This window comes from Mauremys reevesii, linkage group 5 (genome assembly GCF_016161935.1).
Source record: "Mauremys reevesii isolate NIE-2019 linkage group 5, ASM1616193v1, whole genome shotgun sequence".
Lineage (NCBI taxonomy): Eukaryota > Metazoa > Chordata > Testudines > Geoemydidae > Mauremys > Mauremys reevesii.
Window position 1 is genome coordinate 119987472 of NC_052627.1, and position 12925 is coordinate 120000396.

Genomic DNA, 12925 nt, shown 5'->3' on the forward strand with positions numbered 1-12925 from the left:
TGAGGGCACATACTTCTCCCATTATTAGAAAAAAATCTTGCAACTTTTATTTGGACAACTCTAAAGACTCAGTGGTTTGGAGTACAAAGTTGAAATCTGTCAAAAGATAGTCCTAGGGGAGGAGAGTGTCCATGAAAACTGGTTTTGTTTTTGACTGCATTGGGAAGTCTTAAATTGTACTATTTTTTTGAAATGACAATGGATTCAGCCTCCCAGTATTCTAAAACCAAGAGGTGTGCTCTGTGCATGTATATACATGGGGTTATGGATTATACCAAAACAGTTTTGTGAATCCTGTGTCATTCAGTAACAATGATTTTACCTCCCTCAATGTGGTATTTTAATATGCATGCAAACACACTTTCACTTCTGGTATTCTTTTGCTGTGTAGTCAGATTGTCTCGATCAAAGAAAAATGGAGACAATGGCTGCCTGGTGGAAACATGGGCTTGGGAGAAGGAAAGGATGAGAGACATGGGAATTCTGAGCAGGGACTTACTCAGAGGTCTGTTTGAATATGGCTATGTTTCGCCCCTGGGGTGGTCTTCCACATCTTCTTTCTTTGGTGGTAGTGGTGGGGGCAGGTCACAAGGAACCAAGTGTATCCTGTGTCCCCTACTCCACAAGGGGACAGCATCGCCTCAGGTATGGCTCATCACCAACAACTCCTCAGGAATGGCTTGTCCATCCTTCTATAGCTAAGGCTCAACAGAGAGACTGAGATGGATTCTCTCCAACACTGCCTTTGACAGTAAATCATGGCACCACAGGAAGTTCACTAAATATATAGAGGGCTTCTTCCTACTCTTTGCAAATTTTGCATCTCGGAGTTGGGAGTGGAGATCATTGAGCCATTTGGTTTCCATTAGATGGAGTGGGATTGATAATAGTCAAAAGAGACAGAGTTAATGTAGAGTGAGCTTTAAATATGAATTTTCTTCCTCAGTTTGCCTGGCTTATATCACAAGATTAATTTTTTCATAGTTTTTCCTATTTAATTATTCAAATTTATTTATGAACAGCTAATAAGCTGAGAACATTCTGAAAAATGATTTACAAGTATTTTGTTATTTACCTAGAGCTTTAAAGCTTGGATACCTCACTCAAGATATGATTGATGACTATGAACCAGCATTAATGTTTACCATCCCAAGATTAGCCATCGTGTGGTAAGTATTTATAACTTTTACATTGATTTTTATCTATGAATAATATTATACTGAAAGTTTTGGTAAAGTCACATAGCAAAGTGTTTATTTGTTCACACCTGCTTGCAGCTGATTTTTATGAGCACGTTCTTTCAAAGAAAGAACCAAAAAAGGCAGTAAGATCACAAAGGAATTAACAAGGAGTGCCATTAATAAAGCAACAAGTGCCAAAAGGAGAAAAGTCAGAGCAGCTAATTATGCAGACTAGGAACTGAGAGCAGCTGGTCAGTCATCCCCCAGAAGGAAATGCAGAAGTGAAGGGATTTAGAACATCACATCTTCCAAACCAGACTAGGTACTGTAAACTCATCTTTTATAAATAAATTCTTTAGATGCAAATATTTTACCTCACTGCATAAGTAACATCTTTATCATATGGATCCATGAAAAACTGATTTTCAGTAGTAACCATTCAGTTTCATTAATGATACATACTGGAACCAAAGGGACCTGCCATGGAATCTATTGGCATAGTACAATGTAATAAAAAGTGAGTGAGGTACAGACCTTGTTCTAGAATGTGTTTACTGTATGCAACTGGATGGAATCAGAAAAATGGCATGTTACCTCTTGGCCCTTAATTTTTTTCTGCTCAAACTGCTGGGTGGAGCAAGCTTTTCCACTTAAATCAGTTTATCACAATAGCACATATGAAATGAACAAGATGAATGCTCCCTAATGGATATTCTTTATTTAATAAGACAGCAATTTCTCTGGAGTAAAAAGAAGCAAGGCTACAATTACTGCATTTTAATAAAGGTTATGGTTTTTTAAAGTTTGCATCAGGGTGTTAATATAACTAGAAAATAAGAAATCTCACACCCTGCATGTGTAAATTTCTCCTCCGGAAATCACTCTGGCTCATTGCTCCTGTTAAGCAGAGTAATATGCCTATCAATGTCACAACTAACTAACTAAATAAATTCATCTTAGCATCAAAAGTCAGCAAGACTATGAGAACATGACTGCTCATCATATTAAACACCTCAGAGTCTGCAGTAGCAGGAGGAAAACTCATACAAAAAAAAATAAATTTAGTCTTGCTGGAAAATCAAAGACTCTCTGATAAATGGTCTTTGCCAATCCCAGATTAAAAATCAGTCTTGCTGCTCCCAGAACAGACAATGAGATGAAAACAGGCATCACCACCAGCTGATATTTCTGGAAAAATTGTATCAGCCAGATACAAAGTTTCCTTGAATACTGGTAGGGCTAAAGTCTGGACTGTAGAGAGATAAGTCTTAAAATCTAAGGAAGATACATCTAGAAGGTGCCATGCTTGTTAGCATACTGTATTTCTTTAGTGAATAAAAATCTTTTCCTTTCTAGCAACTGTTGCTAGATAGGGTGAGATGCAGTTGGATATCTGGACTGGCAGAGATATCAAAATCTCTGGGGATCAATTCACCCAGCTATGCAGCATTTTGTAGGGTAGGTGATGTAGCATGAAATGCAGCTATTATACAATCAATTCTTACACTGAATGCCTGTAAACTTAGGGTTTGTCTATGCAGCCTGGCAAAGGATGCCAGAGAGGTGTGATTTTGTAAAGCGCACTAACTGCCCTATGTAGACCCGCTGGTATGCTCTAAAAGGTACCTAAAAGGCATGGTAAATTTCAGAGTGCACCAGCAGGCTCTATACAGAGGAGTTAAAGCACCACATGTTAGAGTGCTTTACAAATCACAACCCTCTAGTGTGCTTTGCTAGTGTCATGTAGACAAGTTCTTAGGATAGAATGACAGTTTTTGCACATGTGGAGGATTGGGGAGACCAGCCAGTTAAGCAAATTTTATTTTCAGTACTTTAGTTTAATCTTCACTCTGGATCCTGAGGTTTCGTTATTGGTTAGAGTCTTACACAAATTTTAAAATGTTAGTATGTTTTTACTATTAAATTATTTAACTTGAAAATACTCTTGTACTGGATGATTTTAGTCATAAACCATTTTGAACCCTTAATCCTCTGTTAGTTTAAGATATACTTATCAGGATCACTTTCTGTTAAACTTGCTTACCTGGCATTGATATGCTGTACACATTATAGGTAATATAAGGTAATAATTGGAGATATACCAATCTCCTAGAACTGGAAGGGAACTTGAAAGGTCATCTAGTCCAACCCCCTGCCTTCACTAGCAGGACCAATTTTTTTGCCCCAGATCCCTAAGTGGCCTCCTCAAGGATTGAACTCACAACCCTGAGTTTAGCAGGCCAATGCTCAAACCACTGAGCTATCCCTCCCCCATTAATTATAATGTCATAATGGTATGACATTATACAGTACATGTTGCATAATGTCATACCAGATGGCTGTGAACTTTTAACCTAAGAGCTGGTTTGCAATGTTAAGATATAGATTTTTGTTTCTTTAAATAGTTTTGTTTTCATTTCCTTTTCTTTTTCATTAGCCACTAAGCTTCCTTTAAAAAATAATCAGTGAGATGAGAACAAGTAACAGAATTAACCTATGGCAGGGAAATTTTTGGTTAAAATAGGGGAAAATTAGCTACAAGAACAGCTCAGCAATAGAACAAGTTACCTGTAAAGGTTGTAGAATTACCATCATTTGAGATTTGAAGCATAGATTAGCTACTGCTCTGTCAATTCTGGATTGGGAATAATTAGGTCAACTTGGCCATAATCAGGGCCGACTCTAGCGTTTTTGCCGCCTCAAGCAGTGCAAAAAAAAAAAAAAGCCATGATCGCAATTGCGATCGGTGGCAATCTGGTGGCAGCTCTACTGCTGCTGCTTCTATGGCGGCAATTTTTGGCAGGTCCTTTGCTCCGAGAGGGAGTGACAGCCCCGCCGCCGAATTGCCGCCAAACGGCCGGATGTGCCACCCCCCTCTTCACTGGCCACCCCAGGCACCTGCTTGTACGCTGGTGCCTGGAGCTGGCCCTGACCATAATATAGGAGTGGGGGAGAAAAGCAGTGGACTAAATCAGGGATTCTCAAACTTCATTGCACTGCAACCCCCTTCTGACAATAAAAATTACTACATGACCCCAGGACAGGGGACCGAAGCCTGAGCCCACCCGAGCCCCACTGACATGGGAGTGGGTGGGGGAAGTTGAAGCTCAAGGACTTCAGCCCCAGGCAGGGGACTTATAACTTGAGTTCCAATGTGCAGGGCTGAAACCCTCAGGCTTCGGCCTTGGGTGGTGGGGCTCAGGCTTCGGCTTTGGAGCTGGTGCCCAGCAAGTCTAAGCCAGCCCTGGCAAACACATTAAAATGGGGTCGTGAGCCACCGTTTGAGAACTGCTGGATTAAATCACTTATTAAAGGTCCCTTAGAATTCTACTAGTCATAACAATGAGAGAGAGAAAGAACTGGAGACATTGGTTCCACCATACTGAATATTATGTTATCACTTGGTCCATTTAAAAATATTCAGGATTCTCCAGTTCTCTGCAGTCCAGTTCCTCTCACAATTCTGATTACATACTACTGGACAAGTTTACATGTAATGCTTTTTTCCCTGACATTTCAAGGAGGGTAGGGATAGGTGCGTGGGTGTGTCTGTCTTTCTCTCTGTCTATATCTGTTTATATTTGTCGTTGGTTGTTAGTGCAGTAAAGCCCTCAAAAGTTTGTCCTCCCATCAATGCACTAGGATTTAAAGGTGTAACTTCCTCACTTAAAGTACCCATGGCACCTTCTCTAGCCTGCTGTAAACTTTATCCTAAAATTTTATTACAAGTGGTTCCTCTAAATCCCCTCAAAAGTTCCTATTTTTCCCTGCCACAAGGTGGGGTAGCATGTGAAGTCCCATGCCATCTGGTGCCAGAGGAGTGCCTGTTGACTATAACTTGGATAATTACTTTTCTTCAGACTCATCGATAATGAACCACTTTTCCAGACATTCTGCTACATGATGTTCATGTTTTAGAACAGTGGTTCTTAATCTGGGGTGCGCGAAATGCCCTTTCTGGGGGTGCAAGACAAGCCAGATTTTTTTAGAAGGTAAATCATCAAAAACGCAAATTAAGCACAGGCACATAAGTACAACTACTTTGTTTTATCAAACCTATGTATTTATTAACATTATACATTTTAAACGATTACTGCGTTAAATTTTAACTGCAAAATAGAATTACATATTTATTTTAATCTCTTTCATTCTATAGTTATGATATAGCTAGGTTTAAAGAACTGACCTACTTCAACGATTTTTGATAAGGGGTGCGAGAACATATTTTTGAGAACCAAAGGGGTGCAGGCTGCAGTAAAGGTTGAGAACCATTGTTTTAGAAGCAGCAAAGAATCCTGTGGCACCTTATAGACTAACAGACGTTTTGCAGCATGAGCTTTCGTGGGTGAATACCCACTTTGTCGGATGCAAGACGAAGTGTTTTAGAAGATGAATAATAATTGCTGCCATTCAGTTTGTAAAGACATATGGGACTAGCCTTAGGCTGAATGGCATGAACTTGCATGGCAGCTCTAATGTTTATCTTTTTACTTATAAATGTCTGTCCATTTTAAGTCCTCTAGGAACATGTACAATAGTAATAAACTAACTGAAAAATAACATACTGACCAATGCCAATCAACACAAACTGCATCTAATGCTGGATGACTCAGAGGAATGTTTTTAAATTATTTAATAAGAGATAGTAATAGTTTGTTAATAATCCTAATAATCGACAGTTAAAAAACATACTGAGGAACTTGTCGAGGAGCAAACCCATTTGAGGGGAGCAGACTAAATCAATTCAGCTTGTTCCACCTCAGTCTACTAGAATTAAAGGCTATGAAAAATGAAATGTGTATCTCATTCTAGTGTTTAAAGGCATCTGAGTAATAATAAAGTGAGACAGTCCAAAGGCCTCATGTTAGTAGAATTGGGTCAAATATCTCATCTTTGTTTCACAATATTTTCTCTCTTAAATTGTGAAAACTTTTACAAAACTTCCTGAAAGTATTTTCAAGCAGAAGTGTCTTTGTATGTGAAGACAGAATGTTTACTGAGATTTTGCAAAAATGTGCCTGATAACTTGATCCTATTAGGTGCATAGCACTCTCGCCCTTATCCAGAAAATCACTGAAGAAGTCCCACTGAACAGGGCCACAATACTCAACTCTTTGCAGGACTGAGCTCTGAGGGTGCATCTACACTGCAAGATTCTTTGGTGGCATGTGTGTACACAGATGACATGCTGGAGCCATTCTCCACTGAAAAGTCCCCACTGTGGAAGCCATTCTCCATTGCAGGAAGACTCTGGTACCAGAGAAATGCTTCAGCAGTAGAGGACAGTGGGGAGAGGCTGCCAGCTTCCTGCTGCTGGAGCTCTCCTCTGCCACAGGGAAAGAAAGACTCCAGTGGTGAGGAAAGGCTCTGGCGGGGGTGGAGCAGCAGGGAAAAGTCTAAGCCTTTCCCCGGCTGCCTACCCCCATCAGAGACTTTCTTTTTCGGGTGGCAGTGGAGAGTAACTGACGCCTTTCCCCACTACCAGTGACTTTCACTGACGTGTGTAGCCACACAACGCAGTATGCTTTTTTCACCGAAAGTGGTATGTAGTGCAGAAGTAGCCTGAGAATGGCTCTGTCCCAAAAAAAAAAAAAAAAAAAAAAGTACTTCACCTGAAATGAGTTTCACAAAAACATACGAGCAAAACAATATAAAATGGTTCACCCTTTCCCAAGTGGCAAAAATTCATATTTGATTGCTTTCAGAATGAAACATTCCCATGAAGTTTTGTCTTGTTTATTATATCACCAATGGGTTGCATGAAATCTAAGATCTCCCTCTCATCTAATTTCTATAGTTCTTCACTCTCTGAAGAAATTCAGACAGAACCATATATTAAAGGTGCTAGTTTTGTAACATAATTACTGGCCCAATGAACATGGGTTTGCAGCAGTTAAAAATTTAGCCTGAGCAGACTCTAGTTTCTATCCAGAGAAAAGGTAATGCTTATTTTTCTAGACAAGACTTTAGTACTTGAGTCAGCAGCAATTAATTCATTGATGGCAGTCTGTCTACTGAAATAAAGAAACTAAAGAATTAAAATTGTGTCTGCAGTAACTGGAGAATTGAGGTCTTCAGCCAGAAAGGATTTGTGAAAGGTGACTTTCAAATAGAATGAAAAAAATCCATTATGTTAAGAGTTATGTGTTGATTGCCACCAATAAGCAAGCTTGGCTTTTGGCATATTGACACTAAGAATGCAGATGGCTAGCTCCATTGCTGAGGAGAGGATACAGAATGGACCTTGCTGGTAACATGACAGTAAAAAGAAGATTCTCACTAATACACGGAGGCCCAAACTAAAGTTGCAGAGTGACAGACAGATCCCTTTTTAAAAAAAAAAAAAAAAAAAAAAGGAAAACTCTTTGGCATGTTTTAAATAAATGATTTCATTATTTTGTACCATCTGCAGTTGTAAACACAAGAAACATAGCAACATTTTTCTCAGAAAGCAAAGAAATAGCACTCAAGTGATTCCCCCATATATTGATTTTGTGCTCCAGTGGGATTTCATAGTATTGGTGATGATATCAGCCTATAATACATGCTGGAGTGTCTCAGAAGATCTTGAGCTGGCCAGTCATAGCAGAACTGGATGGTAATGAACCAAAAATGGGGCAAAAAGTGAGTGAGTTGTTATTATTGTGCTGAATGCCTCTATTAGTCTGTCTGAGAGATTCAGACCCCCTCGGAATTAATCAGCACCATCCTGAAGCTTAGGTGTCTTTTAAGAAGGCTGCCTTCAAAGTAATGAATATTTGCAAACTAAGTATATCTACACTGCAAAAAACAAACAAAACAAAACAAAAGCCCTGTGACAGCAAGTCTCAGAGCTCGGGTTGACTGAGTTGAGCTCACACTATGGGGCTAACTACAGTGTAGCTGTTCCTGCTCAGGGCTCCGAGACCCTCCGCCAATCCTATAAACCCTTATGCATGTGAGTAATTTCACTGAAATCAATGAGACTACTCAAGCTTAAAGTGAAGCACATAAGTGTTTGCAGGATCAGGATCAGGACTAAAGCTTCCTTTCTTTGGAATCTTTCCTACAAGCAGTTAGTTACATTTGTACCCTGGTAGTATGGAAACGTTACATCCCATAAAGTATCATGTTTCTTTCCTAGCACAGATGTGTTTGGTTTTTTTTTACCATTCTGTATTTTAATTTGACTGAGAGAGGGAATGTTCAAGCACTGGCATTCAAAAGGACCAAACCACTTGTCTAGAACCTATTTAGAATAGAAAGAAGAAGAAAGTTGCAATGTATCTTGGGACAGTAGAGTCCAAAATATTCTGATAATTCACTTATTTAGTTATTAATTTCTTCTATACGCTCACTTTCAGTTTTTCCAAGTCAGTTAAATAAATGAAGTAAACAGTGGATTCTTTTTGTAATATGGTTTCATTCCTTTCCCTCCACATATAAAGGAACCAAATTCTTTGTGGTTTTTAAATATCTGTAACTTCTTATAAATAAAAGAAAAATAAGGTATCTGAGAGAGAACAAATAATCACATAAAATTGTGCATAATTATGCAACCAGCAGCTTAAATATAATTTCAAATATTTGTTTATTGATGGTTTTCTGATTCTATACTCTGTCCAAGTGTCCTAAAAAAGATATATTTTGTGTGTGTCTTAAATACAGTGGGCTTGTAGTTTATTCTGAAGGACCATTGAACTTGGACCGCAAGTCAGAAGATATGTCGGAGCTTTTCAGACCCTTCCACACTTTGCTAAGGAAAATAAGGCAAGTAATAAAAGATTTCTGTTTCTTGAAATTACATCTTTCCTAGGGTGAAAAATGAGAGGACTGAAAATTACACATTAAAAGGAAACTATTCCAATGCTTACTCTGTTACAATAATTTACCTCTTTTTTTCCTGTGTACCTTTTGTGTACCCAGCAGTCAGTTGAGCTGACTTTCTTTACTCTGGTATTTTCTAAACTTCTTCCAATTCTATTTTACCCCTCCCCTTTTTTTTAAATAATTTTATTATGTTTGTTTTTCTTTATTTTTGATAGTTATGATAGGTGGTGGATGGCTGCAATATTGAAGCTAGACATTTTATAGTTTTCTTTAACTGTTGTGTTTCTGTTTTAATTACGTTTATTTTACATTTTTTGTTTAACTCAGTATGATATGATGCAATACACAGGTAATGATTTATTAGATTATTTCCATCTGTAACTTCTATTATGTTAGTGGTTATCAGACTTTTCCATATTGTGGACCACTTCTTAAATAATAGATCATTTCCTGCACACCTCCTTTCCCGATCTCCAAATCCCAATAACTCTTGGAAACTATTGTGTTTGGTTTAATTAAAAGTAATGACAGGACAACATCAGGGAGAAGGAATAGAGCTAACCTCACTTTTTAATGAGATGGTTGGTTACATCCCTCCATTTTTGTCTAAACAGTTTTTCTGGCTGTAGGAGCTTAGGTTCAGATTTTTAAAGGTATTTTTGGCACCTAATAGGATTTTCAAAAGCTCTTTGGTGCCTAAAACTCCTTGTTTTCAATAGGTGTTAGGCAATTAGATGCTTTTGAAAATCCCATTTAAATACCCTTAAAAATCTGGCCCTTAAGGGCTAAATTTTCAAGTGACTCTATTTTGGGTGCCTCAGTTTTGGTGCCCAATTTGAGACCTTTTTAATGGGGCTTGATGTTCAGAGTTGCTGTGCTCCCACCCCTGAGTGCTTCACCTCAGCTGAAATACTCAGGCTCTTAATCACTGGAACCTTCTTAAAATGTAAGCCTCTGTTTTAATAGTACTGAATGTCCTCACACGGCACACGGGTTCCACTCCTCTAAATTTTTCTAGATCATTTTGCAGTATGGTTCTGTCCCCCTATTTGTTTGCCATCCATTGAATTTTATGTTTAGCCAAAATTTGATCACAACTGAGGTTACAATACATCACAAACACAGAGAAATGAAGCTTCACAAAGGGGCTGTGCAGAGTGCAGAAAGATGTTCATTTTTGTGTTTATTTTTATCAAAAAAGCTTCTAGAAATCCTAAAAGAATCCAGGACTAGGCTACAACTAGCAGAAAATAGCCCTGTTTAACAATGAACAGATGCTTCCCTGTTGTTATTGAAGCAGCTCCACCTAGTTCATGGACCGCAGTTTGAGAATCTCTCTAATAGGTTATTTATTCCTTTATGCTGCATATGCAGGATTGTTCAATACAAAATGGTCCAGATTGTAAACCAGTGTGAAGTGGCTAAGCTTCATTGACTTCACCTGAGCTATACTGATTTGCACAAGCTAAGAATCTAGACATGTATTTTTAGTGTTTTGTCTAAACTAGTTTTAAATGTCCTAAGTGATGGAGCTTGCACCATTTCCCTTGTGTGTGTTCCATAGCCTGGATCTATTCAATGTGCGAGAGACTAGGTAATATCTGCTCCTCCAATTTACCTCCTCCTGCTTGTTTACATCTTTGAAAACCTTTAATTTTGTTATTGCTTTTCCCTGAACACCCTCTAGCTTGTCTAGATTTTTCTTTAACGTGCATTATTATGACAAGGAAGAAAAAATATGTTGGACTAGGTTTTTCTGTAGCCAGAAGCAGTATGTGATTGTAAATTGCAATACTAACACTAAAACCAATCACGTTATTATATGCTATCTTGAACTATATGGACATTGATATGTATAAATAAAATTACAATGTTAATCTTTTCTTAATCTGTGAGACTTAATTACAATAAATACTTGTCTACTTTTCTCCCTGTTTACAGTTAATGATACTTTATTAGTTTGAGAGATTTAGATGGGGGAAATATTCAGACACACAAATTGATTTCTAACTGCCATGGAAAGTCAATGGAAGTTAAACACTACTCCGATATGTGCCTTATGCAAAATCTCCCCTGATATCTCTGTCTAGAAGACATATACTATAGATGTGAAAGTACATGCACAATATTGATCTTTTGGGTAGTTATCCTGTATCTCACTGCTGAAATGGATACACATTACTATTACTACTTTGTAGTGACATTGATTTAAGAAAGCTGGGCATAACAAAACAAATTATTGAGATGCAGAATTGATAAGGTGAAAATCTTTACCTAGAATAAAATCCTGAAAATACATTCTTTTGAATTTAGTGCTTACTATGATGAGAAATCCCACTGAATTTTGAAGTCCAATTAAAGTTGCATTAAAACAAAAAGTTCTGTTTACTTCCAGTACACAACCACAACAAAAATTCCTAATCTAAGTTGCTCATATCCTCTTAGATTAATATGGAGATAATGTTTTAAATCTATTTTACTTGTCACTATTTGTATATTTTGTCTACTATTCACATTTCACAATATAGACAATAAAATCAGTTAAATCCGTTTTTGCTTTTGCTTAGTCCATTTCAGTTTCAACTTTTCAAATCTTAATTGTTGGGTTGCAGTCATATCAGGATAATGTATACTTGTTCAATAACAACTATTTCTAATCCAATCTTTTTAAAAAATGGAAAACCTTTAGTTCAATCTTTAGTTTTGAAAAAAGTTCTAGCAAAATCTGAGCTTTGTGTCAAATTGGAGATTACAATATACTCCTTCTTAGGAAAGGGTCCAGATTTAAATGATCTGGAGCAATTTTTAAAAATATTTTCAGAGAAGCAATATTTATTAGTGAACACAAAGAAAATCAAAGCAAATCATACATAAGCTATGTGAAATTATGTATAAACTTTGATGTGGTTAACAGTCCAGCTAGATAAATCCAATCAGGCAATTATTGCCCCATCAGCAATGTCCCTGATTAACTCTACCATCCCATCAAATGAATCACCACTGTTCATTTAAAACAACGACAGAGCCATCTCCATAGGGTTCAGGATTTGCAGGGTCCTCAGCACTTTGGCAGTAGGAAGGGAAGGTGCTCTATTTCCTTCCCCTTCCCTATGAGTAACTGCCTTGGTGTTGTTTCATGGGCTTTCTTTGCCTTGTGACTGGTGAATTTAAACTCACTGGGTTGCAATTACTGGACAGTGGTAAGGTTCAGGGGGACATATAAAGGAGATCAAGTGGAGAGGTCGGATGAGGCACTTGTATTTCCTTCCAGCAGTTAGACATTAACTCACCCTCCACCAGTGGATGAGAGCAATAGAATGGGCTTTGGTGTGTTCTACTATTAAAATGCTCACATGCTGTATTGCAATGCTTAATGTAAGACTATAAAAAACAACATATTATTGCAGCACATTATTGTATCCTATCAAATTTCAGTATAAAGTTCAATATTCTTTACCTATCAGCCAATTAGATTTTCATTCTTAATATAAAACAAAACACAAGACTTATTGAAGTGCTTACTGTATGACTATAATACATCTGTCATGTTGATCATTAAAGGAAATAACAGACACTGGGTTTACACTGCTCCCATTAGCTATTGTAAAATTTCAGTATAGCTATTGGATTAGTAAAGTGTCTATTGGCTAGATAAATCCATTATATTCTTCTCCTGGGTGTCCTATTGCTGGGTTGCCTGATTTTCAGAGGTGCAAAGCATCTTTGGAATCGGGGGGAATTGTAGATATTGAGCATCTCTGAAAATTAGGCTAGCAGTAATTATCCTACTCTGTGTGCTATTAGCAAAAATAATTGTACTGTTTCAAGTTCTGGTGCTCTGGGCCAGGAAACAAAATGTTTTAAATTTTTAATTGAGACACATACAAGACGCATGTATTATAATTATATTAATATTAACCTGGACACATACAGTT

The 12925-nt window shown here is 37.6% G+C and overlaps 1 protein-coding gene across 8 annotated transcripts in view; it reads left to right on the plus strand.

Moving 5' to 3' along the window:
- Positions 1-12925, plus strand: part of ZFYVE28 (zinc finger FYVE-type containing 28) — a 298503-nt gene that overhangs the window by 204447 nt on the left and 81131 nt on the right. For 5 of the 8 annotated variants that reach the window (XM_039539482.1, XM_039539481.1, XM_039539479.1 and 2 more), the window contains 3 exons: positions 392-505; positions 1080-1169; positions 8829-8930. In XM_039539482.1, the coding sequence (XP_039395416.1) occupies positions 392-505; positions 1080-1169; positions 8829-8930 (306 nt within the window). Of the gene's footprint in view, positions 1-391; positions 506-1079; positions 1170-1277; positions 1442-8828; positions 8931-12925 lie in introns of those variants that run through there. The other 3 variants (XM_039539483.1, XM_039539484.1, XM_039539486.1) reach the window with 2 other exon arrangements.